Source organism: Chrysemys picta, chromosome 8, assembly GCF_011386835.1.
Source record: "Chrysemys picta bellii isolate R12L10 chromosome 8, ASM1138683v2, whole genome shotgun sequence".
Taxonomy (NCBI): domain Eukaryota; kingdom Metazoa; phylum Chordata; order Testudines; family Emydidae; genus Chrysemys; species Chrysemys picta.
In genome coordinates this window covers 59,210,173-59,238,151 of record NC_088798.1, presented here as the reverse complement: position 1 = coordinate 59,238,151, position 27,979 = coordinate 59,210,173, and the positions used below count along the sequence as shown (strand labels likewise).

At 51.6% G+C, this 27,979-nt stretch overlaps 1 protein-coding gene and 1 long non-coding RNA gene across 4 annotated transcripts in view; one reads left to right on the top strand and one right to left on the bottom strand.

Moving 5' to 3' along the window:
- ASTN1 (astrotactin 1) overlaps positions 1–27,979 on the bottom strand; it is a 239,211-nt gene that overhangs the window by 7,759 nt on the left and 203,473 nt on the right. For all 3 annotated transcript variants that reach the window (XM_042851231.2, XM_005304215.5, XM_005304216.5), the window contains exons 17-22: positions 13,061–13,329; positions 12,261–12,394; positions 11,405–11,556; positions 9,543–9,678; positions 7,665–7,765; positions 1,546–1,729 (exon numbers count right to left, since the gene is read on the bottom strand). In XM_042851231.2, the coding sequence (XP_042707165.1) occupies positions 1,546–1,729; positions 7,665–7,765; positions 9,543–9,678; positions 11,405–11,556; positions 12,261–12,394; positions 13,061–13,329 (976 nt within the window). The remainder of the gene's footprint in view (positions 1–1,545; positions 1,730–7,664; positions 7,766–9,542; positions 9,679–11,404; positions 11,557–12,260; positions 12,395–13,060; positions 13,330–27,979) is intronic.
- On the top strand, positions 25–27,656 carry LOC135973084 (uncharacterized). The gene is made up of 3 exons (XR_010589787.1): positions 25–421; positions 26,283–26,367; positions 26,935–27,656. It is a non-coding gene; the product is annotated as an uncharacterized LOC135973084 (long non-coding RNA).

Below are 27,979 nucleotides of genomic sequence, written 5' to 3'. Positions count from 1 at the left end.
TCTTTTTAGCACTGGGGAGTTAAGGTGGCCTTGGAGGTTCCCTAGCAACTGTACACAAGAGGAGACACCCACTAATACTTGAATGCAACCATGGAGATTACTGAGTACTGCCTGCCTCTGCGGAGTCTCACAGCTTTTGCAGCAGGACGGAGGCTCTTTCCCAGCTTCTTGGTGCTGTGTCTGTCTGTGGGCTCTGGGCCATTCTGTCCTCACCAGGAGATGTGCTGAGGATACAGGAGGCAGAGGCCCTCCCTGGGAATCTGCTGGAGAGCCACACAAGGACAGAGAGGGACCACTCAGTGCCTCTTGGCAACTGGGGAGGAGGGAATGAGAAAAGCTTCCCAGGCCTGGGGATACCCTGGTTGATACCCCCCAAAGCCCGGCAGATGCAAGCCCCAGTCCCACTTGAAGACACCTGAAGGTAAGATGTGGGGGAGGGTGGAGCTGGAGCTTGGGGTGAGGGAGAAGGTGGCTGTGTGAGTGCTGTGGTTCCCAGGCCCACCTGCCTCTCCTAGACCAGGGCTGGTGGTTGTGGGTTTGTCTGGGACTTAAAGCCACCCTGATTTTGGCTGAGGTCTGAGCGTTAGTTCACCCATTCCATGGTTGTGCCTGAAGGTGAAAAGCTCCTAATCCCATTGCCTCTTGTCTGAGTTACCCCTCCCCCCTCTTCAAGCTGCCTGCAGACACAGGCTGGGAAATCACTCCGCCAAAGCACACGCTGGAAGACATTGAGCCAGCTTCAGCCCGGGTGATACTGGCTTCTGCTGCTCTCACCCAGCATGCAGGACTCCTCAACAGGTGAATGGTTACCATGGGACAAGGTGCCCACAAGCAGATTCACAGATGACCAGTGAAAGGGTGAGGGCTGGGCAGTCGGGGGATGCGCTGTGAATACTTGGAGCTACTGTTCAGAGTATCCAGGAGGGGGCACAGAGAAAGGAGGTTAAGAGTCCGTGGAAACAGCAACTAAAGACAGCCTTGCATTCACCTGACCACAGTGTTCTAGTCTCTGATCTCTAGAGGGTGTTCGCTGTGGGATAGAAGGGGTCTGGCCCATCCCTGCACTGTCTCCTTTCTCTGAGAATCATTCACCCAAACGTAATCTCCTGGACTCAGTAGTTTCAAGGATTGGACTCAATGGTGCGTGTCAAAGTCCCTCTTCTCATGGGTTTTTTATTGATCTTCCTTCTTCTCCGGTCTCAGGAAGTCACATCAACAAGGGTTGAGTTGGCCAGAGAGGGTTGGGATAGTGGCTCTCACCCTCTGTTTCTGTATCCTCTACAACCACATCCTATGCAGCCCTAAACCCAGTCTGAAGCTCTCCTTCCTGGGGGTGAGGGGGAAGTGCAAATGCTACGTGCCCTCCTCCACATCCGAGTCCTCCCTGGGCCACAGCAGCAGTGCAGCTTGTAACTGCAGTGAGGCCTGGATCTCATTTTGGGCCTATATGTGCCACAATAATACAATCTGCCAAATCTAACCTTCCTAATGGTAATAAGTCTCAGGCAGAGCTGCTACGCTAGCCGACACAGCTATCAGGCTTACCTGGGTCCCAATTCATCTTCACACCGCCATGTGAACTCCCCGAAGCTCTCGTAGTGCTGGTTGTAGTGGTAGAGGACCCGGTGCAGGCTGGGTGAGCCCAGGTCCAGCAGAGTGTTGTAAGCTGTCTGCTGCTCCTTGCCGCTGGTGTAGCCATTGAAGAGATTGTAGATCTTGTCTGCTATTTCTGGGTAGGATGGCAGAGAGGGCTGTCAATGCGTTTGTCAGACAGAAAGGAAAAGTAATCTCAAACCAGGTCAGATATCAAGTAAAGAGCCCTGGGGCAAAATCCTGAACCCACTGCAGTCCAGAGCAAACTCTTACTGACGTCAACAAGGCCAGGATTCCCCCCGGGTGTCCTGGAATTTATACCGTGTCATCAGGTCATATTCTAGAACAGGGGTAGGCAACCTTTCAGAAGTGGTGTGCCGAGTCTTCATTTATTCACTTTAATTTAAGGTTTTGCGTGCCAGTAATACATTTTAACGTTTTTTTAGAAGGGGTCTCTCTCTAAGTCTATTTTATATAACTAAACTATTGTTGTATGTAAAGTAAACAAGGTTTTCAAAATGTTTAAGAAGCTTCATTTAAAATTAAATTAAAATGCTGATCTTACGCCGCCAGCCTGCTCAGACCGCTGGGTGGGGGCTGAGGGGTTCAGGGCAGAGGGCTGGGGTGTTGGGGGGGACTCAAGGTCAGGGCAGAGGGCTGGGTATGTGTGGAGGTGCAGGGCACAAGGCTGGGTGTGGGACTCGAGGTCAGGGCAAAGGGCTGGGGTGTGTGGAGGTGCAGGGCACAAGGCTGGGTGTGTGGGGGGGTTCAGGGCAGAGGACTGGGTGTTGCGGGGGACTCGAGGTCAGGGCAAAGGCCTGGGGGGGTGTGGGGGTGCAGGGCAGAGGGATGGGTGTGTTGGGGTGGGGAGGTGCAGAGCAGAAGGCTGGGGTGTTCGGCTCGTGGGGGTGCTCCCAGCCCCCTGCCCTGAGTGGCTCATGGCAGGGGGCTGGGAGGGATATGACCTGTTCCATCCCCTTCCCCCAGGCCCGTCCCTACCTCTCTCTGCCTGCTCTACGGAGCAGCGAGCACGCTGCGCTCAACTCTGCTCCTCTGGGAGGAGGAGGGGCCAGAAAGCACCACGTTGTGCGAAGAAGCGGGGGAGGAGGGAAGCTTGGCTGCCGCAGGACCAAGCTTTTGCCTCCTGCCCCCGCAGGGGAGAGTGGTGGCCGGGACACACACACACCCCCGCTCTCCCCTGCGGGGGCAGGAGGCAGAAGCTTGATCCTGCGGCAGCCAAGCTTGCCTCTCCCCCATTTCTTCCCTAAGTGTGGTGCATTCCGGCCCCTCCACCCCCTCCTCTCATCGGGCAGGCAGCGTGCCACTCAAAATCGGCTCGCGTGCCGTGTTTGGCACACGTGCTGTAGGTTGCCGACCCCTGTTCTAGAAGGAGGGACAGTGGAACATACAGGATTTCCCAGGCTGGATTAGATCTTTGGTCCCTCTAGTCCAATGGCGTGTCTCTGACAGTGGCCAATACCAGCTGCTGTAGAGGAAGGTGCAAGGAACCCTGCAACAGGCACTTATGAGATAACCTGCGCCCAGGTGAAGATCAATACCGGATTTACAATGGCACCAGTGGCACCGGGCCCATGGTTGAAAGGGGCCCCAGCGTACTCTTCTCCACCCCCGCTCTCTCCTGTGGGGTCAGAGAAGCTTGACGCTGGGAGCTGCTGCGGCTCCGTGGCAGCCTCTGCTGGCAGCCTGGCTCCTGCCCCACCCCTTTCCCCAACGTGCTACGTTCCCTCCCCCTCCCTGCCGCCGATCAGCTGGATCAGCCTTGCTGGGGGGAGGGGGGAGACGCAGCATGCCGCTCCGGGGAGCAGGAGGAGAAGAAGAGGCGGGAGCCAGGCCTCTCCCCCGCCTCTTTCCCCAGCGTGCTACGTTCCCTCACCCCCCTCCCTGCCTGCCACCGGTCAGCTAGATCAGCTCCTTGCCAGCAGGAGGGGGGGGGGGGAGGAGGAGGAGTGAGCTGCAGCACGCCGCTCCGGAGAGGAGGAGAAGAGGCGGAGGTGAAGCCTTGGAGAAGGGGCTGGAATTGGGGCATATACCCCCTCCAGCCCCCTGCGTGAGCACCCCCCCGACCCCAGCCCACCCCGCAGCCCTCTGCCCACCCTAGCCCCTGCACTGCCCCAGCCCCCTGCATCCCCTCACCCCTCCAGCCCCCTGCCCTGACTTCTGCACCCCCCCACACACCCAGCCCCTTGCACTGCCTCACACACATCCAGCCCCGTCCTGACCCCAGCACTCCTCTCACACCTCACCAGCTCCCTGCCCTGACTCTTGCACCCCCTCATACCTCCCCAGCCCCGACTCTTGCACCCCCTCACACCTCCCCAGTCCCCTGCACCCCCTCACACACTCCCTGACCCCTGCACCCCCTCACACCTCCCCAGCCCCCTGCCCTGACTCCTGCACCCCCTCACACCTCCCCAGCCCTGACCCCTGCATCCCCCCTTATGCCCCCAGCCCCCTGCCCTGATTCCTGCACCCCCTCACACCTCCCCAGTCTCCTGCACCCCATCACACACTCCCAGCCCCCTTTCCCTGACCCCTGCACCCCCCACACCTCCCCAGCCCCATCCTGAGAACCAAACAGGAGCTGCCCCAGGTAAGCACTCCACACCCCAACCTCCTGCCCCAACCCCGCGCCTCCTCCCTCGCCCTAGCTCCTGGCCAGACCCCGCACCCGAACATTTTTTTACAATATTTGGAAAGATCATTAAGTGGTCTGTCGAGACCCTCCGTGATTTTCAAGTGGTCTGTGGAAAAATAAGTTAGACTACAAGAACAATCAAGGTACCTCACTTTATTTTCATTTACTTGCTATTACTTATGGGAGGAGGATGAAGAACAAAGAATGAAAAAGGGGGGCAGGGGGAGATAAGAGAGAATGTTCTTTTTCTTGACTGGGTCCCAAGGAGGAGCCCCAAAAATGAAGCTGAGCACAGGGCTGGGGGGCCCCACTAACTCTAAATCCACCACTGGCTGTCACGTCACCTGGAGTGGGGATACTGTCAGGGCCGGTGTAACCACTAGGTGAACTAGGCGACCGCCTAGGGTGCCAAGATTTGGGGGTGCCAAAAAGCGGTGCCCAAAATTGTTTTTCTACACTACAGTGGAGTCACATCTTACGCGGGGGTTAGGTTCTAAGATCAGCGCATAAGAGGAAAATCGCGTATAGTGAAAATTACCATAATGTACAGTATACACTAGAACAGGGGTCCTCAACCTGCGGCACGCATGCCAAAGGTGGCACGCAAGCCGATTTTTTATTTTTTTTTTTAATGGCAGGCTGCGGGTCCTGGCTGCCGCTGAGCCTGCTGCCGACCTGGGGTTCTGTTCACTCAGCTGGCAGTGGGCTCCTGCCAGCCACCAGCCCCGCTCAGCCTGCTGGGGTCCCAGCCAGCTCCGCTCAGCCTCCTGCCGGCCTCGGTGAACAGTCTGGGGTTCCGTTCACCCGGGGTTCCGTCCGCCGGCCTGGGGTTCCGTTCACCCAGGCTGGGAGGAAGCTGAGCGGAGCCGGCGACTGGGACCCCAGCTGGCAGCGGGCTGAGGTCCCAGCCGCCGGCCCCGCTCAGCCCGCTGCCAGTCTGAGGTTCTGGCTGCCAGCCCCTTGCCAGTCGGGGTCCCAGCCAACGTCCCCGCTTAGCCTCCTGCTGGCCTGGGGTTCCATTCACCCAGGCCGCCAGGAGGCTGAGCGGATCTGGCGGCCGGGACCCCATCTGGCAGCGGGCTGTGCAGGCTGAGCGGAGCCGGCGGCTGGGACCCTGGCTGGCAGCTGAGTGAACGGAATCACAGGCCAGCAGCAGGCTCAGTGGTGGCCAGGACCTGCAGCCTGCCATTAAAAAAAAAAAAAAAAAAAAAAAAGGTCTGCTTGCTTGCCACCTTTGGCACGCATGCCGTAGGTTGAGGACCCCTGTTCTAGTGTAGACAGTATATACTATGTGTACTGTGTGTACTGTACTTTATGGTAATTTTCACTATACGCGATTTTCCTCTTACGCACTGACCTTAGAACCTAACACCTGCGTAAGATGTGACTCCACTGTATTCATTTTTGAAAATTTATAATAAGCGATGCTCCGGGGGGGTTGCAAGGTGGAAGTTTCACCTAGGGTGCAAAATATCCTTGCACCGGCTCTGGATACTGTGTCAGCAGATCCCCACAGTATCCAACCTACCTGGGCAGTACAGCAGACATGGCCCTGCCCACTAGCTCCTCTCCACTCCCTAGCCCATCCACCACTTGCCCCCCACCCTTAAGGCTTAGCCCTCTTACTTTTAAAAATGATTGCTTGCCCCTCTCCCCCCCTCAGGCTCTTCTGGCAGCCCTATTGCCAGGTATCCAGTTTTAGACTGGAAACTCCAGTAGAAAATGGGACCTGAGTGTCTGGTTAGCAGTGCTGACTAGAAACTAAATGTCCGGTTATAGGAGTAACCACATTAGCCTCCGCTCCTCCCACTCCCAACACCCACCCCAGAGGGCTGGAAGAGAACCTCTCCTGCTGCTGTGGGAGGAGGGGCAGCTCAATGCAGAGAGAGACAAAGAGAATGGGCTAGAACCAGGTAGGTACCCGCTCTATGTGGGCAGGGGCAGGGACGGGGATCCTGTTTACCCCCTCCCCAGCCCTGCTGCGCTTGCAGTTTACTCCTGATCCCTCCCATGCTCCAGCGACCAACCCTAGCTCCTGCCCCACTGTGTTTTTACTCCTGGCCCCTTTTACAATTATTCCCGGGGGGGCCCACAAATGTTTGGCGCTGGGCCCAGAAAAAGTTAATCCGGCCCTGGTGAAGATGCCTCCTAACCCCCATCACTACGGCTGGCTTATGCCCTGAAGCAGGAGGGCTTCTATTCCCGTCAGACTCATGGACTCTATTTTTTTGTACTAGCCATAGACATGGCCAACCCTTTGGGAACTTTTCTAACACTTCACCATCAGCCTGAACAACCAACGGCCAGGCAAGTTTCCATCCACTCACCCTCCCATCAGCTTCGATCCTAACCTGGAGGGACTCCAGCTACAGTTCCTGCAACCATTCACACCCTGGTCTCTCTAGTGAATCAGGCTTCCAATTACTGCTGGCTCTGGTGCTTGGTTTTCGGGCAAGACACCACACTCTGAGAGCCGTAAATGGATGATGCTGTCTATTGGGGCAGCAAATTATTGCTGTAGTAATGGGAATGGGGCCGAGATCTGATGCTTGGGAGAGGCCACCTAACCGACAGCCATCATGAGGGAACCACTTGATTACTGCTGAGTGGGATCTGAACTGGTTTATTCAGAAGAGTAGGGCTGTCACCCCCATCACCAGTCATCCCATCCCGTACTCAGAACAATACTTCCCATTACCTCCCATCCAAGCAGAATGAGATGTTATTTTTAAACAAACACACTCATTCCACCTGCACAATCTAGATGTATTGACCTGATTCCCACTGCCTCTAACAAGGTTCTGTCCCGGCATGAACAAAGAGAAGCAGCCGTGCATCCTCAGGCAATAATTACATCAAGAGCCTCCAAAGTCCCCATAACCTTTGAGATCAGACGCATGGAGCCCCAAGAGGGTGCTTCGTTCTCATCACGCTTTATGGTCATTATTTACTAATGCAGTGCTGTAGGTAGGCATGGACAAAGATGACGACAAAGGCCCAGAACCTCAGAGATGTTTAGGTGCCTAGTTCCCATTGAGGATCTGGGCCAAAATTCCTACCCCAAGGGTCTTGCAGTCTGAACCAGACAGATAACAGGCTGGATCTGAGAAGCTTCAATCCGGATCCAAACACCACCAGTGTTTATAGGGGTGTTCAATTCTGGAGTTTCAGGTGCGCCCATTACAGAGACGCCAAAAACAACCAGGATCTGGATTCCACCCAACTTCAGGGCCGTTTACACCCATGGTTTGGCTTGGGCATCTCTCTTCAATTAGCCCAACAAAAAAAGAGTGGGGGTTCGCCTGCTCTGTGTTCTGCTTAACCATGCTCTGACAATCCACTGCAGTGAAGTCCAGCATGTCAGACCAGGGCTTTGCCGGGGGGAGGGCACCCCCTTAAGCACCCCCACTGTTACCTTGAGCCTTCACATCATCTACCACTGGGCATGGGGTCTTGACCGTCACATCACTTGACCTGGAGCGTCTCCCCGTGTTATCAACTCCCCAAAGCGTGAACCTGGGGGAGAGGGGAGATGTTATCACAGCACAGAGACGACTGACAGACTGGGGAATCTGGAGCTCACACATGCAGGTGCACACGGCAGACCCCCATCAAGAGGAATGTATGCAACTAATTGCCTAGGAGGTAAGGGGCTGGCCTACCATGCACATCACTTCGCTCTGCTTGACACAGGTGCCCCAAACTGGCCTGTGCTGCTTTTCCATGCAGACCCAGTGGGAGGTGAGAACTCAATACAAGAGGCTTGGCATCCCCTTTGCAGCACAGTGACCTCAGGCTAGTGCAGGCAGCTCTCTGCTGGGGCTGGTACTCGGGGCACTGACAGCCCTGCCAATTCACAGAACCCTGGCGCATGATGCAGAGCAGAGCCCCGGCCAGCAGCAGGGAAGAGCCAGCTAACATACGAAGAGCCTGCTGTCTCCATCTGATGCCATCTGAGGTGCTCACTGTGCGTAAACTCCACCCTGGGCCCAGCCTTGGAGGAGGTGACAAGGAAAGAACAGAATTACAGCAGCCTTGGTGCGACCGCATCATAAGCCTCCTCCATTGCAGCTAGGGGAGTGGGGCTGTAGGTAAGTCAGGCATCAGTCCAAGCGCTCAGTGAGAGTCTACATCCCATGTGGACTGGAGTCATACTGTGGGCCTGGCAGAAGGTGAGGCTGCACAATACCATCAAGCAGGTGTAAGGATCTTTCCAACGCTGCCATGCGTGGCTGCTGCTGGACTTCAATCTCTGAATCTACAGATCCACGGAGCCCGGCATTGCCATCAGCAGCTGGGCCATGACTGCAAATGCGAAATAACCCTCCAGTGCAGGTGAGGGGGATACCCACATGCTGCTGTGCCTGGATTCCCCTCTCCACTGGGGGGATAAAAAACCGAGGGGGATGCACCCTTCGCAGCCTATGTAGGCGCAGCTCCTGGCGTACACCAGGGGCTCCTTGCCCCTCATAACCTCTCTGTGTGCCGCCCTCCACCCCAATCTATTTCAGAGACTCCTTCATCCATGGGCTCTGGGTGCCCCTCATTACCTCCTCCCATACCAGGGTTCCCCATTCTTCCTCTGCCCATGCCAGCTGCTCTGTATGCCCCACATCCCTAATCACGCCAATCTCCCTCACCCCGTTTGCCAGGGGCTTTGTCTGCCCCTTCCCTCATGCAAGGGCCTGTGTTCCCTCCCACTCCCCTTCCTCCACCATTATTCCTTCTGTCTGGGAGAAGAATCATTCAGGGTGTAAGCATGTTAAACCCTAGTGGTAGGTAGGCACAGATGAGATGGGTTGGCTTGAAGACATTAACAGGTGCCATCAAACAGTTCTTTGGTCTTCAGACACCTGCAGAGGTGCATGAAGCTGGGGCTGTACTGAACAGCTGATGGGGCTCCATCCATTTGTCCCCATTTTGGTTTCCCCATTTTCCCAAAAATCAATAGAGTTCTGGCCCTTGAAGTCTCGAACTTTTTCCGGACTCGATCAAATGCGGCATTCAAGAGTTATCGCGTCACCGACAGGGAAATGCTGTCCAGCTGAGTGGACAGCCCTGGCAAGCTTAGCCAACACGGTGGTGATGATAATTTAATATTTGTGTATAGTTCCAGGAGCACATCCAGCATGAACCAATAGGGGGGTGCTTGCCACGCAAGAGAATGGAGAATGAATGCTCCCTTTCTCCAGGCCCCCCAAAAAGATGAGGAGAAAGCTTGGGAGTAGCCAATCAGAAGCGGCAGTGTTACACACGAGGTTGGGCGTAGCCAATTAGAGGCAGCGTCACTCACGTGTAGGTGGTGTCAGGCTCCAGGCAGCGAATGATCAAGGAGATGGTGGTGGACAGCTTGTCGGGTACTTGTGCCGGCATCGCACAGGGGGATTTGGCTCCGGAGATGATGTCATCCACTAAACTCAGCACTGTCTCTAGGGAAAGAGGGGAAAAGGAGATTTTAGGCAATTATCTTCCCATGCCCCAGAACCTAAGCAGGGGATGATGGGCGAGGAGAGGCTACAATAGGTCACAAGACTGGCCAACTGAGCCCAATACCTAGTGATGGATCAGACATTTCCTGGAGGGTCAGGAGCAATGAGGAAAGGACCTTGTAACAGGCTGACTATTGGTGATTTGGAGTGATGCATCGTGCACTGCCTCCCGTGTGAGATTAGCCAATTGGGAGCTATGGAAGGGGAGGAAATGGATTGGTGGGAAAAGTAGGAAAAATGTTTATGTTGCTCTTGTGTCCTGCCTTGACCCTGAGCTGCAGCACACGATCAAGGCTCTTAGGCCGGTGACCTCTCTGCTAGGGGGCAAGTGGAAGTTCTATGGAGCTTTCGAGGAAAAGCCTTAGTGTCCCCGTTGCAGACACAGAAATACAAATAGCCTCACAATCACTGAGTCTCCAGCCTAAGAAGTGAGGATGGAGACTGGTGTGATTGTGAATGAAGGTTACTTGCCTGTAACCGGCTGTTCTTTGAGATGCGTGTGGTCCCTGTCTGTATTCCACACGTGGGTGGGGATGCATGCCTTGTGCCTGAGGCTGGAAATGCTAACAAGTGGTGTCCGTTGGCCCGCACAGTTCTCCTCGTCCCCCAGACTGAAGGAATAAGAGCCAGTGCAGGTTGACGCCTCTCCGGTTCCTGTTCTTACCACGAATCCAGTAGGATCGGAAGCAGAGGGGAAGGAGGGCGGGCAGTGGAATATAGACAGGGACCACACATTTCAAAGAACCTCCAGTTACGGCTAAGTAATCTCCACTTCTTCTTCGAGCGCTGGTTCCTATGTGTATCCCACGCGTGGGCGGTGGGCAAGTGTATTCTGTCAGGAGGAGGGTGCGAAGATGCTGGTAAGACAGATGTGTTGAAGCACTGCAGTTCCCACGGCTGCATCCACAGCCGAGGCCCGCACTGGTGTGTTCTGTTTTGGGAATGTGTGACTGGAACTCCAGTCTGCCGCTCTGCATGTGTCCGGTAATGGTACTTCCTGCAAGGATGCTGGAGAGGCAGCGTGTGCTCTGGTGGAGTGCTATATGCTAATTGGGAGCACACCATGATGCACCCAGGAATCCATTTAGAGATTCCCTGAGAGGATATAGCTCGTCCCAGTGACCTTTGCGCTATGGCAAGAAATAGCCTAGGTGATTTTCTGATAGATTTGGTTCTCTGCAGGTAGAACGCTAAGGAACATCTGAGGTCGAGGGAATGAAGTCTCCTCTCCTGAGCAGAGGCACAGGGTTTCGGAATGAAAACAGATACATGGAGTTCAGAAATAACCTTGGGGAGGAATTTAGGGTGCAGGCTTTCAGACCAAGAAGAGACGGATTTCGGAATGCTGCAAGTAAGTGAAAACAGGCAGCTGTTTCCCCCAATCCAGCAAAGTATTTAAGCATGGGCTTAAAGTTCAGCCTGGGCTTAAGTACTTTGCTGGATGGGGGCCCACCCCCCACCACTGAAAGCATTCTGCTCTTGATTTCACCCTTTGCTACCAAGCCAATGCTGCAAAAGGCAGAGCTGTGATAAGTGTGTTCCTCATCCAGCCGGGAATGAACATTATTGGCTGCCAGTGCCACCCCGCCCCCAGAGCAAAGGAGGAGCCCGAGCAGAGCCCAGTTCTGACTGCTGCAGGAGCAGCACCCTCCGTCACTGTCCTCACCGGTCTCCACTTTGGAATGATCCATTCGGTCGGTGATCTTCTCCTGACGGATGAGGTAATCGACGATCTGCACTCCGATTGGTGGCTCTGAGTGCTCCCATTCCAACACCACCAAGGTGCTGCTCGGCTCGTGCACCGTGGAGAGCCGCAGCCTGAGGAAGAGGGAAAACCAAGGAGGGTCAGACCCTGTGAATAGGCAGCTCCCGCCCGTCCCTAACAGTGCCATTCTTTTCTTCCCAACCCTCTTCAGTGTGGGGCTGGCTCCACCCATTGCTCCCTCTGAGCTACTGGAGACTCAATGTCCTCACTGGCTGGGTTATGCCCTGTGCCGCCCAGGAAGCAGGGCTGTGAAAACATGATCCGTAGGGTGGGGGGCAAAGGTGACCGGTGGGAGCCTTGCATGGCTGCCTGCAGCCCAGAATAGCCAGTGCACAGAGGTCAGGGACAGCTGCTTCCCCTCCTCATCCAGCCCATCCTGTGCCTAAGTTGCTCCTGCACTGGGGAGGAAAGCTGCAGCACAAGTCAAGCCTGGTGTAGTTTTCATGTGTGCAGATGTCCCACTGATTTCTGAGACTGCCCAGCCCTGCCTGGGGAAGGCAGCTGGTTTCAAACGAGTGCTGCTGAAACCTTTATGCCACACAACTCCCCCGCACGCCAGAAGGTCGTCACTCAGGGTCAGGGATCAAGGCCTTCTACAGGGTGGAGCGGGGGAAGCTCAAGCTGCTGCCGCCACCTGGCTTCCAGCTACACGCTGGTTCTGGGCCTCTGGCTCCAGCACCTTGCACCAGCACCGAAGTCCCCTTCAAGAGGAATAATCTCTGCGGAGGGGGGTGAAATCAGTGTGGGAGAGACGTACACTGGGTGTGGGAGGGGTGCACAGGTTGGGAGCCCGTCGGCGCCAAAAGCACTCGAGTCACACCGGCACCAGTCTTCAATGACATCCCCACTCCCGGAACACCACAGGGTGCTCATGGTGGCCTCCTGCAACAGCTGAGATAGAGAAGGAGGGTTAGGGCCAGGCAAGCAGGAACGGCACCCCACCCTCATCACCCGCTGTGCCGCTGGCATCTGAAACCCTGTAACTTTCTGTGCATGCCGCTCCCCACACAGCCCTGAGCGCACTGCCAGCAGCTGGGAGCTCTGAGACCTCCTGGCAAAGAGGGGACACAGAGAGAAGTCAAAAGGGATGGGGGCCATTCATGGGGTGGGGCAGAGGCGTTCAGCCTTCACCCATCTGCAGCTGGTTTCAAGTGGCAATTGCTGAGCCAGGCCTGGGTCTGTTTACTCCCGCGCATGCTGAATGGTGGCTGGTGCTCTGACCTGATAAGCTGGATGGCAGCATGCCAAGTGCCTGGTCACTATGGTGACCTCACACAGCCCCGCCAAGGCAGATGCCTGTCTCTGGGATGCTCTCTGGCAGTTCCTCACCACGTGCTACACCCCTTTAAGCTGTACTTACGTGCTCCACGTGGCAAACACCAGGCTGGCTCAATAAGGAGAGGTGGAAAGGCAAGTGGCAATGCTGCCAGCCGGTCATGCCACACAAGGGCTGTTTGTCATTCCAGGCCTGCCAGAGTCATTCGCTGCTAATAACCTCAGCTCAGCCAATCACAACCCTGCCACATTCTACCCCTTTCTCAGCAACTGGCTCCTCACCCTCTGGGTTTGGTTGTTGGTGACCAGCTCATAGATGGGCGCTGCTTTGGTGACCTCCAGCAGAATTGGCTCGGCTGGCGTGTCTGGGCTTGAAGTCACATGGCAAAGCGGGCATGAGGAGGGGCAGCGGCCTCTGCTCTGGCACTCCATGCGGACCCCAGCTGCCATCCGCTTGGTGCCCGACTCCGACAGGCTGGTGATGTATTCGGGGAAGGTGAGAACCTTGGGGTCCCGCTCTCGCTCCTCGGACTCGTCAGAGGGGGAATTGCCTGTGAAATGAGAGAAAGAGAGGGGATGGGAAATCAGGCCAACCTATAATGCCCTCACTTGTTCTCCCTCTACAGCCCATGGCTCTTCCAGTACCATAGATGGCCACACTTCACTTCATAGTCAGGAAATACTGCCTGGTGATTAAACCAGGGATCAGGCATCATGACCTCTGAGTTCCTTTCCCTGCTCTGTCACTGGCAAGTGACCTAAACGTCTCTGTGCTTCCATTTCCCCACATCCTGGCCTCCGGCTGCGGGTTTGCTTCTCCGGCTGCCCTCCACGCTGCTCACACGCAGAGCCTGAGTCCCCAGGCTATTTGCAAGTGGACTGAATTCCATCTGCAGTGACTGAAATCTCTACTGGAGGGAGCCTCTCTCCTGCAGATGGGGCGGGGGGGGGGCATAGTAAGAGTAAAGGTTTATTCTGGCTTCCACTTGGACCTGCTTTTACATCCTGAGAACTTCCTTAAAAATCCTCCTTTTGGGGTGAAACGTTCCATGCTTGGTCTCAAGCCCAGGAGTAATTCTTGTTAGGTTTAAGGGAAATCCTTTTAGCCCTTTGTGGGTAAGAGCAGAGTGAAAAGAATAGATGTTTTTCAATTTAAAACATTACAACTTTTTTGGAGGGGGGGAGCATTATAAATTCAAAGCAAGCATTTCATCAGCTCTCATTCCACCCACTAGAGGGCAGTGTAGCACAGAGTCTCCACATCATGCATTTCACTTTAGGCTTTTATGTAAGACAACTAGGAAGACCTGATCCAAAGCCCACTGAATTTAAAGAAAAGGCACTTTGGATCAGGCCCCTCCTTTGGAAATTCTGGCATGAACCTCTCTGGACCTCAGTTCCCCCATCTGTAGAATGGGGGATAATGACGCTGACCCACCTTTTTAAAGCACTTTGGAATCTAGGAGTGGAAAACATCACAAAAAGCATTATTATTATTAATAGGTTTGGCAGGATTCGTAGTTTCAAAGATGCTACAGCCAGAGGGGACCGCTGTGATCCTCCAGGAGGTCAGAGTAAATAACACAGACTTCCCAGAATTCATTCATGTTTGAACCAGAGCATGTCTTCTGGGAGAAGGAGGGATGGGGAGAATCCAACCTTGATTGAAAAATTGCCAGTGATGGACAAATCCACCACAACCCTTGGTAAGCTGTTCTAGTGGCTAATTACCCTAATTGTAAAAAACGGGCACCAACTTTTCAGCCTGAATTCTTCTAGCTTGAACTTCCAGCCGTTGGATCTCATTATAGCTTTGTCTTCTAGCCTGAAGAGCCCATGATCAATTTTTTAAATGTTTATCTATTTCAATTTTCACAGTTATGCAAAATTATGAGTTTTAAGCATTTTTTCTATTTGTATTAATTTAAATGTTCACAGTTGCAAGCAATTATGGGGGGTTAGATAATATTTATTTAATGACAGAAGTTGCGATTCAAAAAGTTACAGCTTTACAACTGTTAAAAAACACAAACTGTCAACATCAAATGTCAAAATATACAAAGTAACTATCCTTCAAACAAACTCTAGTAAGTACTTACTTTGCCTATTTGTACATTTCTATCATCATTGATGGAGATGTTTTTTCATCAGTTTGTGTTTATATGGTGAAATCAACATTCACTGAAAAAAATCTAATCCTGCCAAGCCTAATTATTAAGTAGTTAACATTGTATGCAAGTCCCGTTTTTATTAATAGCCAAAAAGGAGCACTGCAATAGTTATAAGAACCATTTTATTTTCCTCCCCCAAAGCCTCTCTCCTTGTTCTCGCTCGGAAATCTAGTTTAGACACTTGTTGGAAAGGTGGATAAAAATTACTTATTCAAAATAAATAAATATATAAATAAAAATCAGATTTTTTTATTTTAAATTTAAAAAATGATTTAAAGTTAAGATTATTTAATTCAAATATTTTTTAAAAAATAAACCTATTTAAAATTAAATTTGAAATTGACAATCTATGTTAAGGCTTAAACTTGCTATAATGTATTCAAACCATTCAAATTAACAAATAATATTAAGCAGTCTGTATTTGCTGCTGAAGTTTAAAGAAAGTCAAATCACTGAACTGGTAGCTGTCACTGGCTAAGCACCTGGAACCAGCTTGCTGAAGGGCTAAACCAGCTTTTGATAGCAGTAGTCTCTTCTGCAGCGAGAATATTTTCTTCATTTCAACTTATTCAATTGGTTCAGTTCAATGACTACTGCAGTCAAAGTTGAGAAACTGGCAGTTGAAAAATCAGGAAAGCTTGTTTTCTATATCCAAGCAATAACTAAAAACAAAGTACAAGAAGATGAGATCTACTAATTCTAAAATCTTTCAGACCATTCCTTCTCAATCATTAATTCAATCATGATCTGAAGCAGAAGGGAAAGCGGGAGGGTAGTGGAATACAGAGAGAGACCACACATCTTGAAGAGCATCTAATTATAGGTAAGTAACCTCCTCTTCTTCTTTGTGAGCTGGTCCCTATGTGTACTCCAAATGTGGGTGACTGGTAAGCAGTCGTCGGGGGGTGCAAAGATGCAGGCGATATAGATTACTGTAATGCTGCCGTTCCAAAGGCTGCATTTTCAGAAGTGGCTTGGACTTCGTGAAGGGATGGATGCAACTCCAAGTTGGCACCTTTACAAATGAACACTAGGCAGCCACCAAAGGTTTGGGAAATAGATGAGGATGGTGTCAATGATGGCCGGCAACTCTTGAACGTCCTGTCAAAAGTGACCTTTAGCTGGTGGATGAGATTGGGTGGCTGACGTTGAGGTGGATGGAGCTGCATACCTTGGTCTTTGCAATGTCTGATAATTACGTGGTGGTGCATATGGTCGTTAGTGGTAGAAAGGTTGTAGAAGAGGCATTGATATATACACCTGTTTATGATGTTTCTTCTTTGGGGCCTGAGTATAAATGCCTATGGAGTGGAGGGTTGACCTGGAGTCATAACTAGTGCAAAGAATTGACTGTCTTTTCAATAGAGAGATTAGCTGGGTCAAAGGGTAAATGCTTGATGTTGTTCTGAACCTTGAACCCTGAACAGAGAAGCCATGATTCACTCCACAATACTACTGTGGTTGCTCTAGATGTGGTATCAGCCACGTCAACCGCAGCATGGAGTCAAGTTGTTGCCATGAGTCTACCCTTGTCAACAAAGATTTGGGAATTGGGCCCTTTCCTCCTGAAGACGTGTATCTTTAAACTCCAAGAATATGAAGTAGTTCATAAAATCATACTTAGCTAACAGGGCCTGGAAGTTAATGATTCTAAACTGGACGCTGGTGGATATGACCGCTTTTCTCCCCAGAAGTTCAAGGTGTTTAGTGCCCTTGTCCACAGATGTGGTCTTGGAGTGTGGTTGCCCAGATCTTTCTACAACTGCTTGTGCTACTAGGAAGTTGGGGGCAGGATGGGTGAACAAAAATTCTGCCCCTTTTCAGGGACAAAGTATCATCTCTCAGCTACTTTGGGAATACAGATGCATGACGCAAGCGTGTGCCATACCACCCTGGCTGGTTCGATGAAAGCCTGGCAGAGCTACCTGATTGGGTCCACTGGGCTGTAGGATGTCCAAGAGTGTATGCTGCATGCCATTAACTTCCTCAAATGGGATCTGAGGTTCAGATGTCACCATCTGCAAGAGTTCTTGTATTGTCTCTGGTCACCAGGTGGGGATGGCAAAGATGGGGCAATTGCCCATTGGGTGAGGATGATGATACACACATGAGTAACGCTGGTACCAGTGGATCTGGCTCTCGACATCTTTCTCCTCTGTATACTCCGGCAGAGCCTGTTGCTATTGTCTGGGGGAAGAGGGCTTGTGAGACTCTCACACAGATGCAGGGTGCCATGCATATCCCATGGACCCCAACAGGGCCAGTATATTGTGAAGGCTGGCTGGGAGGACTCGAAGGCATCAGGTCCCAGTTGTCTTTGTCTGGTTGGAGGATGAGTCCAGAAAAGTCTAGAAGCCCTGTCCAGGCTAACCTTCATTTATGGAGGTGATGGTTCATCCTGAACATTAGATTGAGGAAAAGGTAGAATCTAGTTCCATGGTAGTACTGTCGCTGCTTGCTTGTGGATGGAGTAGGGAAGCAGCTCTCTTTCCCTGAGGTGGATTCCACTTCTGGTGTTGAAACATTCCTCAGAAGGACTGGACCTGAAAGCAGAGGAGATTGTGGGTACAGAAGAGTGAAGATATCCTCCAGGAAGGTATAAATCTCAATCTACCCTGGTCCTGGTAATCGGTATTGTTGGATCTGGTGTATCCATGGGCTTAGTGGTTAGCAGGTACTTACAGGATCGGGCTCGTACCGTTTAAGGGAGAAGAGTTCTGCCTGGAGCTCTTTGTCGGTGCTGGCAGATACTGATTCTTCAGTTTACTAACTGGTACCGGAGTTGTTACCTTTGGTTTCTTGCTCCGGAGTGCCTTACCCTCGTGATTGGGTGGCTTGCATGGGCCTAGGTCTTTAGGACTGGAGTATGAGGACTCACCAGATTTGGATGGAGTTGGGGAGGGACCCTTTCTCTTGGGAGCAAATCCAGAAGGGGATCTGTTCTTGTGTCAGTGAGAGCATCCCCTACTCTCATGAGAACCCAAGACAATGGGTCTTTGGCTTTATTAGATCTGGCCTCTGCCCTGAAGCTAGTGCTCGGAGGAGCGCTGCTCAAGGGCCTGGATATGACTGGAGTCTCCTAGCTTTGTCCATCAGGTACTTCCTCAGATAGAGCTGTTGTCCCTCTCAGGTCCGGGGAGGGAAGGAGAAGCAGATATTTCACTTGGAGGAGATATGAGCCTCCTCAGAGCAGTAAAGATAGTGCTGGTGGTCACTGCTGACCGAGATGGAGGGAGGACAGGAGACAGTTCTTAAATCCAGAACTCTGGGCACAGTCCCCCGAGGGGGGAAACAGAGAGAGTCTCAGGGCAGGGAAAAACTAGTCTACACTAACTATAGAGAGACTACTAAAAACACTAAGAACTATATACAATTATGTTTACAGATAAGAGAGACAATGCAAAGATAGCTACAGACACAGAGGATTCTGAATCAAGCCATGTGGTGGTAAGAAAAAACTGGGAAGAGAGTCAGCTCACACCTCTCCTTATCCCCTCCTCAGTGCTGACCACGAGGAGCTCCAGGGCAGAGGTGTGGACTAACGGACATTACTTGCATGATTTTCCAGTCTCAGGTGCATGGGGTGGATGCGTGCCCACGGGTGGAATACACATAGGGACTAGCACTCAGACAGAACCACATCAATTCAATTCACTAACTACCGATAATACTTACTTCACTTGGTTTTAAATACAAAATAGATTTTGATAATTACTTTTCTCTTATGTATCCAGCACACTTTAAGGTAGGTTTATTTAACCAATAACAAACTAATTTTAAATGCTGTTTTGTGCATTTTTAATTGAAATCCAATTTCCAGCCACCTGAGTCTTGACACAAATATAAAGTAAAAAATTAAGTAAATAAGCAATGTGCCATTCACCATTTTCCAACATAAAAAAATAGATACAAAATAAGAATCCGAATGAATAAATGTGTATAGATATAGTGTATTCTCCTGGTTAGCAAAGACCCCATTTGATGAAAAGGCTGTATTTCATTGTGAATAAACATCTTTTAATGGTTACCAACTAAAAAGTATAAATGCAAAACAAGATTAAAATTGCTGATTTAGATCAAGGGCTCCTGCTTGTTGATTTAAATCATGATTAAAATTGCTGACTGACATCACTTTGATTTATATGAGACCGCTTTGGTGAGGGAAGCAGAATTGCTTCTTAACGCAGTGTTTTGCAGAGTCCCTATGATATCAAAATAGCTCGAGATACTCTGAATGGTCTCTGCTTGCTATTAACCAGGTACACCTATACCTACAGTGTTGCAATATATTCAACAGCTAAAACAACCTACAGCAAAGAGACCACTAGGTGGTGCTGTGACGCCATGAATTGTTCCAGGCCTGGGAATAGCATAGGACAGCAATGATTTAAAAGACCTATTTAAGATCAATTCCACTCCTGCAGCAATGTGCAGTATAGTTCCTCCAAAAGCTCCTGGATCAAACAGCAGAAATGAGCTGCAGGCTGATATGAGGCAATGGGCTCATGTCCTCGGAAGCTGGACAATCTCCACTAACGAGTGAATTAGGTGAAGTGTCTTTCTTTTCAAGGAAAGTTTCTATCGAATAACACTGCATGGGGCGAAACAGCCCAATATACCCGGGGGAAATCTTCAAATGAAACTTCTCGATTGAAAAGAAAGGCAGCGAGCTTTTCTTGCTGCTGCTGCGCTCTGAAAATATGAGGCCAGATTGTCAAAAGACCTCCCCACCCAGCAGCTCCTGCTGTCTGTGTGCGCATGTTCTCTATGCAAGCTGCTGGGTGCTGAGACGCCTGAAAATCCCACCTGGAAGGGAGATCCGTATTAGATGCTGAGCAGACATAGTAAGTGTCCCTCAAGATCAGGTGTAGAAAGTCCTAATCTGGAACAGGGAACTGAGAAGAGCGTGGGCTCCATCAAAGAGGTGCCCAAACACCAGACAGCTCTCCCTATCACCCGGAAGAGCAAGAATGTGCTGAACTAATGTACCTTCTCCAGCACCCGATCGGGCCCTCCTTCAACTCCTACTGACTTCACGTGTGGGGGTGCGCTTAGATCTGAGGAGACGATTAGACCCTGATGCCTATTAACCCTTGTTCTTCCTGCTTTCCCTCACCTCTACCTCTCCTTTGTGCTGGAGCTGGGAGCGAGCTGCAAAAGGATCTAGGCAGGGTTGAGAGTGGTCTAGAGCATTGCAAGTGCAGGTGGCTGCTGTTCTGGGCAAAAGCAATTGAACCCACTGTCCTGGTTCACCACACATACATGGGGGTGGGTGGGTGGATGACAGAGAGAGAAGGAGAAGAGACGCGACACACGAGAAGGAGAGGAAGAAAGGCTCTCCAGCCTCCTTGGCTTCTACCCAGCAAAGACAGCAGCTGTGCCCAGCTTCCTGCAAAGCCAAACAAATCCTGGCAGTGTGCTTCAGGATTGGCAGAGCGCATCTGGCTTCTACCTGCCGAGTGAGAACAAGACACGGAGAGAGGTGGAACTAAGTATCCCAGCGGGATTCAAGATACTCTAATCTCTGTTAGCAGTGGGGGAGAGAGTAGTGCGTGCGAAGGGCTGGCTGGGGAGCAGCTATCTGCTTGTTCTGGGACTGGATCCAGATTTTGTGTACATATAGGACTCTGAACAACATCATCAGTGTAAAGAGGGTAGAGACAAGCCAGGTTTGCAACACCCAGAGCGGCATGGGACAAGGGAGGGTTGGGACCCGACTGCTTCTGCCTACACCTGGAGGCAGCATGTGAATTTAGCACTGAAATCCAGCAAGGTCACTGGCAACAGGAGCTGGGGCTTCTTGGCAGATGTGGGACATAATGGAGGGCACATAAAAGTCTAGAGCAGGGGTTGGCAACCTTTCAGAAGTAGTGTGCCGAGGCTTCATTTATTCATTCTAATTTAAGGTTTCATGTGCCAGTAATACATTTTAACGTTTTTAGAAGGTCTCTTTCTATAAGTCATGGAGATATACACCTATCTCATAGAACTGGAAGGGACCCTGAAAGGTCATCGAGTCCAGCCCCCTGCCTTCATTAGCAGGACCAAGTACTGATTTTTGCCCCAGATCCCTAAGTGGCCCCCTCAAGGATTGAGCTCCCAACCCTGGGTTTAGCAGGCCAATGCTCAAACCACTGAGCTATCCCTCCCCCCTAACTAAACTATTGTTGTATGTAAAGAAAATAAGGTTTTTAAAATGTTTAAGAAGCTTCATTTAAAATTAAATTAAAATGCAGAGCCCCCCAGACCGGTGGCCAGAACCCAGGTAGTGAGAGTGCTACTGAAAATCAGCTCGTGTGCTGCCTTCGGCACACGTGCCATAGGTTGCCTACCCCTGGTCTAGAGGAAGAGCCCATCTCCTTCATTTCCCACCAGTTGGGCTTAGCAGTTGGATCCCACAATACCTTTGCCTTACAAACACTCTTCTAGCTCTGTCTAAAAGCTGTTCATCCTGCTGCTGTGCTGGGCAATGTCTAATCTATAAACGATGCTCTCTAAAGGCACCTCACCTCTAGCTCCTTGAGCTCTTGGCCTTCCCTTCACTTCAAACAGCCACATCGCTTCTCTCAATCCTGTCCCTTTGGGATTTTGAATAACTCACCGAGTTGCCCTTTTGCATCTCTTCCTTTCCAAAGGACATAACATCCTAGTCAATACCCAAGACCCTGGAGTCCTTGACACATTCTCTTTGCCCTTTGCAGTAGCTTCTCAATTTCTATGATGACCTTCTCCTAATACAATGACCACAGTGGAACACAGTATTCCACCCATAATCGGGCAGTCAGCGGTCCGGATTCACATAGGACTGTCCTGATTTTGAGCAGGCCATCCAGTAACTTTGCTAGCAGGACATCAAAAGTGTCCCTGAAACATCTCTAAGGATCTTGTGTTACAGCATGGCATTGCAAGGTGACGATGCTGGCTTGCGAGATGGAGATATTTTGTAAACTGATGGCCCCGATGCAATAGTAACAGAGTCACAACAGTGGAGCAGGGTGAATTTGCCCTTGGGGATGATCATGTTATTATTTATTTCCATTTAAAATAATGCAAAAGTTCCCATGCACAGGCTCTGAGCTCCCAGCCCATAACTTACAATGCAGGTCAGGAAAGTCTCCTGTTCTACCAGGGAACAAGACCATCATCAACTAATAACTAAATAAGTGGCAACACAAGATGTTGTAAGAGTCATTTCCTTCAATCTGCCAGGTATGATTTTAAGGTATTTCCACCATCAAAACCAACACCAGCCTATCTAGCAGAACTGGAACATAAAGGGTTTGACTCCTAAGCTGATGGTCAGAAACCACCTCAGATCTGCAGTGCCCAGAAGTTGTTCCCCTCCGATAGCCGTTTGACAGCCTGTGTAAAAGGAATGGTGGTTCCCATCTTTGCAAGCTGAGATGGGGCCAGCCCCAGTTACCTGAGGGACAGCTTCGCCCTCCATGACTGTCACCTGTCACGACAGTCGCATCACACTGAAACAGCAGAGCTCGAGAGCGACTCACCTGTGTGCAGGAGCGGGGGCTTTCACAATGATGACCCCACAGATATGGGGCTCATTCCTGGGAAAGGTCAAGACAGCTGGATGGCTGAGAGTCTTGTTGCCTTCAGAGCAAAAGGCAAGGCCCAGCATTTTGAGACAGCCTTCCCTCCAACCTTCCCATCAACAGGAGACAGCCTTCCCATCAACAGGAGACAAGAGAGCTTGTCACCTCACAAGACGGAGCAGAATTTTCAAAAGAACTCAGCTCCTCTTTGGGTCTCAAAATAAGTGGTTAGATCTTCAAAAGAGCTCATCCTGTTGGATGCTGGGAGCTTCTGAAAACCCACCCGCCAATGGCACAGCGGGAGCTGCCAACTGCTGGGCGCTTTGGATAAGCTCACTCTTATTACGGCCTAAATGAGAGCTGAGCTCATGAAAACCTGGCTCCGCGCTCTGTGGACAGGCCCTGAATTCACACGGAGAGAGAAGAAAGAAAAAAATGGGGAACAACAGAAGACAGGCTCTCCAGTTCAAGCTGGAAGAGCCACGGAGGGTTAGCAGATGTCTCATTCCAGCCTCCTGCTGGTTGGTTTGGGAATTAGCTCTTTCAGCGATGCACCGTCGCTAGTGGTGTGTCGCCAACCGTTACTCTCTCGGTCTCCATCGTCCTCACAGTCGGACCCACATCACTCCCGGACCGCGGCATCTGCTTCTGGACACTGCCCTCTGGCTGTGCCTGCTCCGCTGGCTCTCCCCCCACTTCCAGGGGACCGGCAGCTTCTGGCTCTATCACTCGCCTCAATGGCTCACTGCAGTCCTCAGTCTAGCCTCTTCCTCCAAGGACTAACTGCAGTCTGGCTTAGCCACTCTCATCACTGGCAAATGGGGGGGGGGGGAGGATAGGGGGAGGGCCCAGGCCTGCTCGCTACTCTGGGCCCCAACCCAGGGACCCTCTAGCAGCAGCCACTTACTGCCCTCCTCAAACCCTCCCTTACTGCCTACTTCCCTGGGCCACTTCCCTGTAGTCCCAGCACCTTCTCTGCGCCGTTGTGTCAGGGCCCCAGTCTGGCAGTTGTCAGCCTTGAGCCTCCCAGCCTCTGCTGACCCAGCCCAACACTGCTCTGTCTTAGGTGCTTCTCTAAGACAGGGGTGGGCAAACTATGGCCTGGGAGCCACATCCGGCCCTTCAGACATTTTAATCTGGTCCTCAAGCTCCCGCTAGGGACCAGGGTCCAGGGCTTTCCCTGCTCCGGCGCTCCAACTAGGGAGCGGGGTCAGGGGCTTGTCCCACTCCGCATGTGCTGTGGTTCCACGCAGCTCCTGGAAGCAGCGGCATGTCCACCCTCTGGCTCCTACACGTAGGGGCAGCCAGGGGGCTCCGCATGCTGCCCCCGCCCCAAGCATTGCCTTTGCAGCTCCAATTGGCTGGGAACTGCTGCCTGGCTGCGCCTCCGCATAGGAGCTGGAGGGGGGACATGCCGCTTCTTCCGGGAGCTGCTTGAGGTAAGCGCCACCTGGAGCCTGTACCCCTGACCCCCTGACCCAGATCTGATCCCCCTCCCGCCCTCCAAATCCCTTGGTCCCAGCCCAGAGCACCCTCAGTCAACCCCAACCCCTCATCCCCAGCCCCCACCCAGAGCCCACACCCCCAGCTGGAGCCACACGCCCCGTGCATCCCAACCTCCTGCCCCAGCCTCCTCTTGCATCCTGAACTCCTCATTTCTGGCCCCACCCTCAAGCCCACACCCCCAACTGGAGCTCTCGCCCCCTCCCACACCCCAACCCCCAATTTCATGAGCATTCATGGCTCACCATATAATTTTCATACCCAGATGTGGCCCTCGGGACAAAAAGTTTCCCCACCCCTACTTTAAGAGCCAGTTGTTCTCCCTTTGCCCTCCAGGGAGAGACTGCCTTCCTCTCTGCCCTACAGCCTTCTTATAAGGCCCAGCCTGGCCCTGATAGGCTGCTTTCAAGCCTCCACTTGATTGGCTCCCAATAAGCCCTTCCATGATTGGCTGGGGCTCTGCACAGCCTCTTTGGCTTGCTTTAACCCTTTCCACACCAGAGTGGGGCAGCTGCCCCACTACAAGCCCATACTTTTGGGGAGTCTGACATGGATGGGGGGCTTGGTAAGCCTCAGAAGGAGACAAGTCTTGCGTTGCTCAATGGTGATGGTTTTAGAAGCTGCCCTGATTATCTGGCTGCTGTCCCAGCCTCCTGAGTTAAAACACCGCTTCCTCCCCATACGCTCAGTGGCTGGGGGTCCAAAGCAGAGGGACATGGGGAGAGGGCAGGTGATTAATGGAACCTATTATGGACAATGCCTCTTTGTACAGGCTGGAGGGGCATGGAGAAGGCAACGTGAGCAGTGGCTAGAGCCTCCCAGTCTGGAGAAGGTGGCATCCTTCCCCCTTCTTTCACTTGACCCAGGAAACTCTTAGGCCCCCCTCCAGCCTGTATTCATTTCACTCTGCAGCAAAGGCCCGTGCAAGCCCCTCTGGCCTAGAGGTGAAATCCTTTCCACAGGACACCACATTTCCACTCAATGATCCCTAGGTGGAGCTGAGCCCTAACGGCGCCCCTAAGGCTCTTCCTGGCACCTTTGTGCTCTGATCCTGGAGCATCTGGGACAACGACCACGAACTAAACAACGACTACAAGGAGCAATCCGGAGATCCGCGGCCCAGGAGCTGCCCGGTGGGAAAGCAGCCAGGAGAGTGGGTGGGAAATGGGAATGGTAATGAGGCTCTGACTTCACATACAAAGTGTTGAGGCTGCCATGCGCCATCCCCAGCTCCAACAGCGGCAGCAGCCTCTGCCACCGGCACGAACACTTGGTATTAAATTTATAACAGAAACCAATTAAAAGATAACAAGAGAACACAAGAGAACATATGCTCTGGATCGCAAGAATTTAAGTGTTTAAAAAAACCCACGACCTCCGGCTATCACAGGGAAAGTGTCAGTATTGTTTCGAAAGGCCCACAGACTATTTCAAAACGCGTCTCTCCAGCCATTAGCGACTAGCTGTCATCGGCCAGGTGATCGGTACAAATGGGGAGGGTGGGATGCATGCGATGACCCAGGAATGCTCCATCTCTGGGTGGGTTGGGACAGGATCTCAAATGAGTATTTTGCTGCATGTGAAGTATGTTTTCTCGGTCCCTGCAAACATCAGCAGGCGGCTTGCAGGTCTATGGATCTTTAGAATGATTCCACGCTTTCTTTTCCAGACTAGGCCAGAACTATTTTGCAGCAGGCCTCGCAAGGAATACTGGCAGGTCTCTTACTACTTAGCAGTCGCTGCAAATGGACGGCATATGTACATGGATCCAATCAGCTCTTTGCAAACAGCCTCTCAGCTCTCATGTACTTTGCAATGAACAATCTGGGCAAATAAAAAGGGACACGATACAAACCAAGGCAGAGTCGAGTAAGTCTGCAGTAGTGTAAAAACTTTCAGCCAGGTGGTGCATAGCTCTGCGGGAAGGGTGTGAGGACTCCTAATCCACCTACCATCACCCTGCATTGGCAAGAAGTGCAATCTGGATCCTTGCATGCCCGGCCCAAAAGAACCAGGGACTCTAGTGTAATTGCTCAAGCATTTGCACATGCACTCAGCAGGTTCTGCAGTAGGAGAGCGTGGGTCTTTGTCCCCCTCTAATGCTTGGTCCACATAAGAGGTTAATAGATCAGCTATAACTTCTAGCTAGAAGACTTAAGCCCAGCTCCTCAAAAGTATCTAGGTACCTAATTGCCATTGATTTCAATGAGAGCTGAGAAACAGCTAAGACATGTTTATCTTGGAATGCAAATCACCAATGCAAAGTTCTAATTGCTGCAGGTTAACTGCATGTTTTGCATTTTGCCACAAGTCCGTGGGATCCGGATGGAGAGAGAAACATTTCCCTGGCCAGCGTAACCCACTGGTGAGTGTTACTGGTCTCCATCTGTATCAATCCACAAAGGACACAAGTTGTTTACAGGCCCCGCTAGGGAGACTTGGTTCTGTAGCTCAAGCTATAGCAGCTCACATATTTTGCTAGGAAAGTCTCCAGGTCAGTCCCTGGTGTGCTGACCAAGCCAGCGGCTGTCACACCAGCATGGCCAGGAGTGGCTATGCAGCCACGTTTTCAGGATTTAGTAAAGCTGGTGATATTCAAATCCCCAGGCATCTCTCCTGACCATTCAGTTTGCTAGAACCAGATGGACTGACATGGCAGTGGCTCTCTCTGTGAAACTCCAGTGCACCTAGCAGGAAAAGGGGAATGGGTGGGTAGTTCTTGAACTTCCAGGGCTTCTCCTGGCATCTACTGAGGTGTCCCTTTTTTGTCCCACATGGACAGTATGGATTTTCCCTGATTCTTTCATGTAACTGGCAGAGGACGTGGGAGGTGCTTCCGATGAAAGAGGGACCCATTAAAAACCCACCTGGCTGGCATGAGAAAGGGAACTTTGATCTGCCGGCCTGTCTCATTGTCATTTGCTTTGAACAGAGAGGCTGACAGATCCTTCCCACTTCAAAGAAAAGCGCATTGATGTCACTTAGCTGGAGCTACCGGAATGCCCACTCCACAGGAAGCACTCGGCATGGGACAGTCATTTTCTTGGACATGAAAAGGTAGGATTCACGTGTCATTTCTCTGCCCTCCAGCTGGCAACCACCCGACACTGGAAAATGACGCTGTGGCCAAATTGTGCGTTGGGCCACACCAGCACCAAGCCTGAGTAAGGCTCCTGAAGTCAACAGAGAGCAGAACGTGGCCCTACGAGACATAAGGATTAAACCAATCCCCCCATCTTAAATTGGAGCAGATGCTCCTGCCTCCTTCAGCTTCAGCCGGCAAGGACGTCACGGCAAGAGATGTTGCAGTGCTGTGGCACTGAGCTGCCAGGGGTTGATATTACATGGCAGCATCCCAGGGGCACTGAGGACGAGGTCAGCAGGAGGTCAGATCCTCTGCTGGGGTAAATTAGCACAGCTCCACTGATGTCAGTGGGGTCATGCTCATTTACACTAGCCCCTGGGGTTTAGCATGGAATCATCAACCACTCAGGGTGCAGGAGTTCCTATAGGACAACCACGTAGGGTGGGAGGAGATCTTCAGATCACCAATAGTAGTTAAGCGAAGGATGTTCATTGTTCAGGGCTTTGTTTTTGCTGTAGCTGGAGATCATACGAAAGCAGTTCTAGTTACAGTAGAACCCCTGTTTTACAAACCACCCTGGGATTGAGGAGTTCATAAAACTGAAAAGATCATAATAATGAGCATCTCAAAAGGACGGGAGGTCCAGTGCCTAAGTTGCAGAACATGCACTGCATCGCTATCTTCATGTCCTTCACACCACTGCAAAGTGACTTCCAATGCACTGAAGGCACTGGAATGTGAAGAGATGGAGACTTGTTCTTCATCTCGTGTGATTTGTTTTCCCCAGGCCAAGAAAAAATGGTTTGTGTAACTGGTCGTTCGTAAGATTGATGCTCATGAAATCGAGGTTCTACTATGTTGCTACTATTACTTGTCCCTAGGGATTATGTAC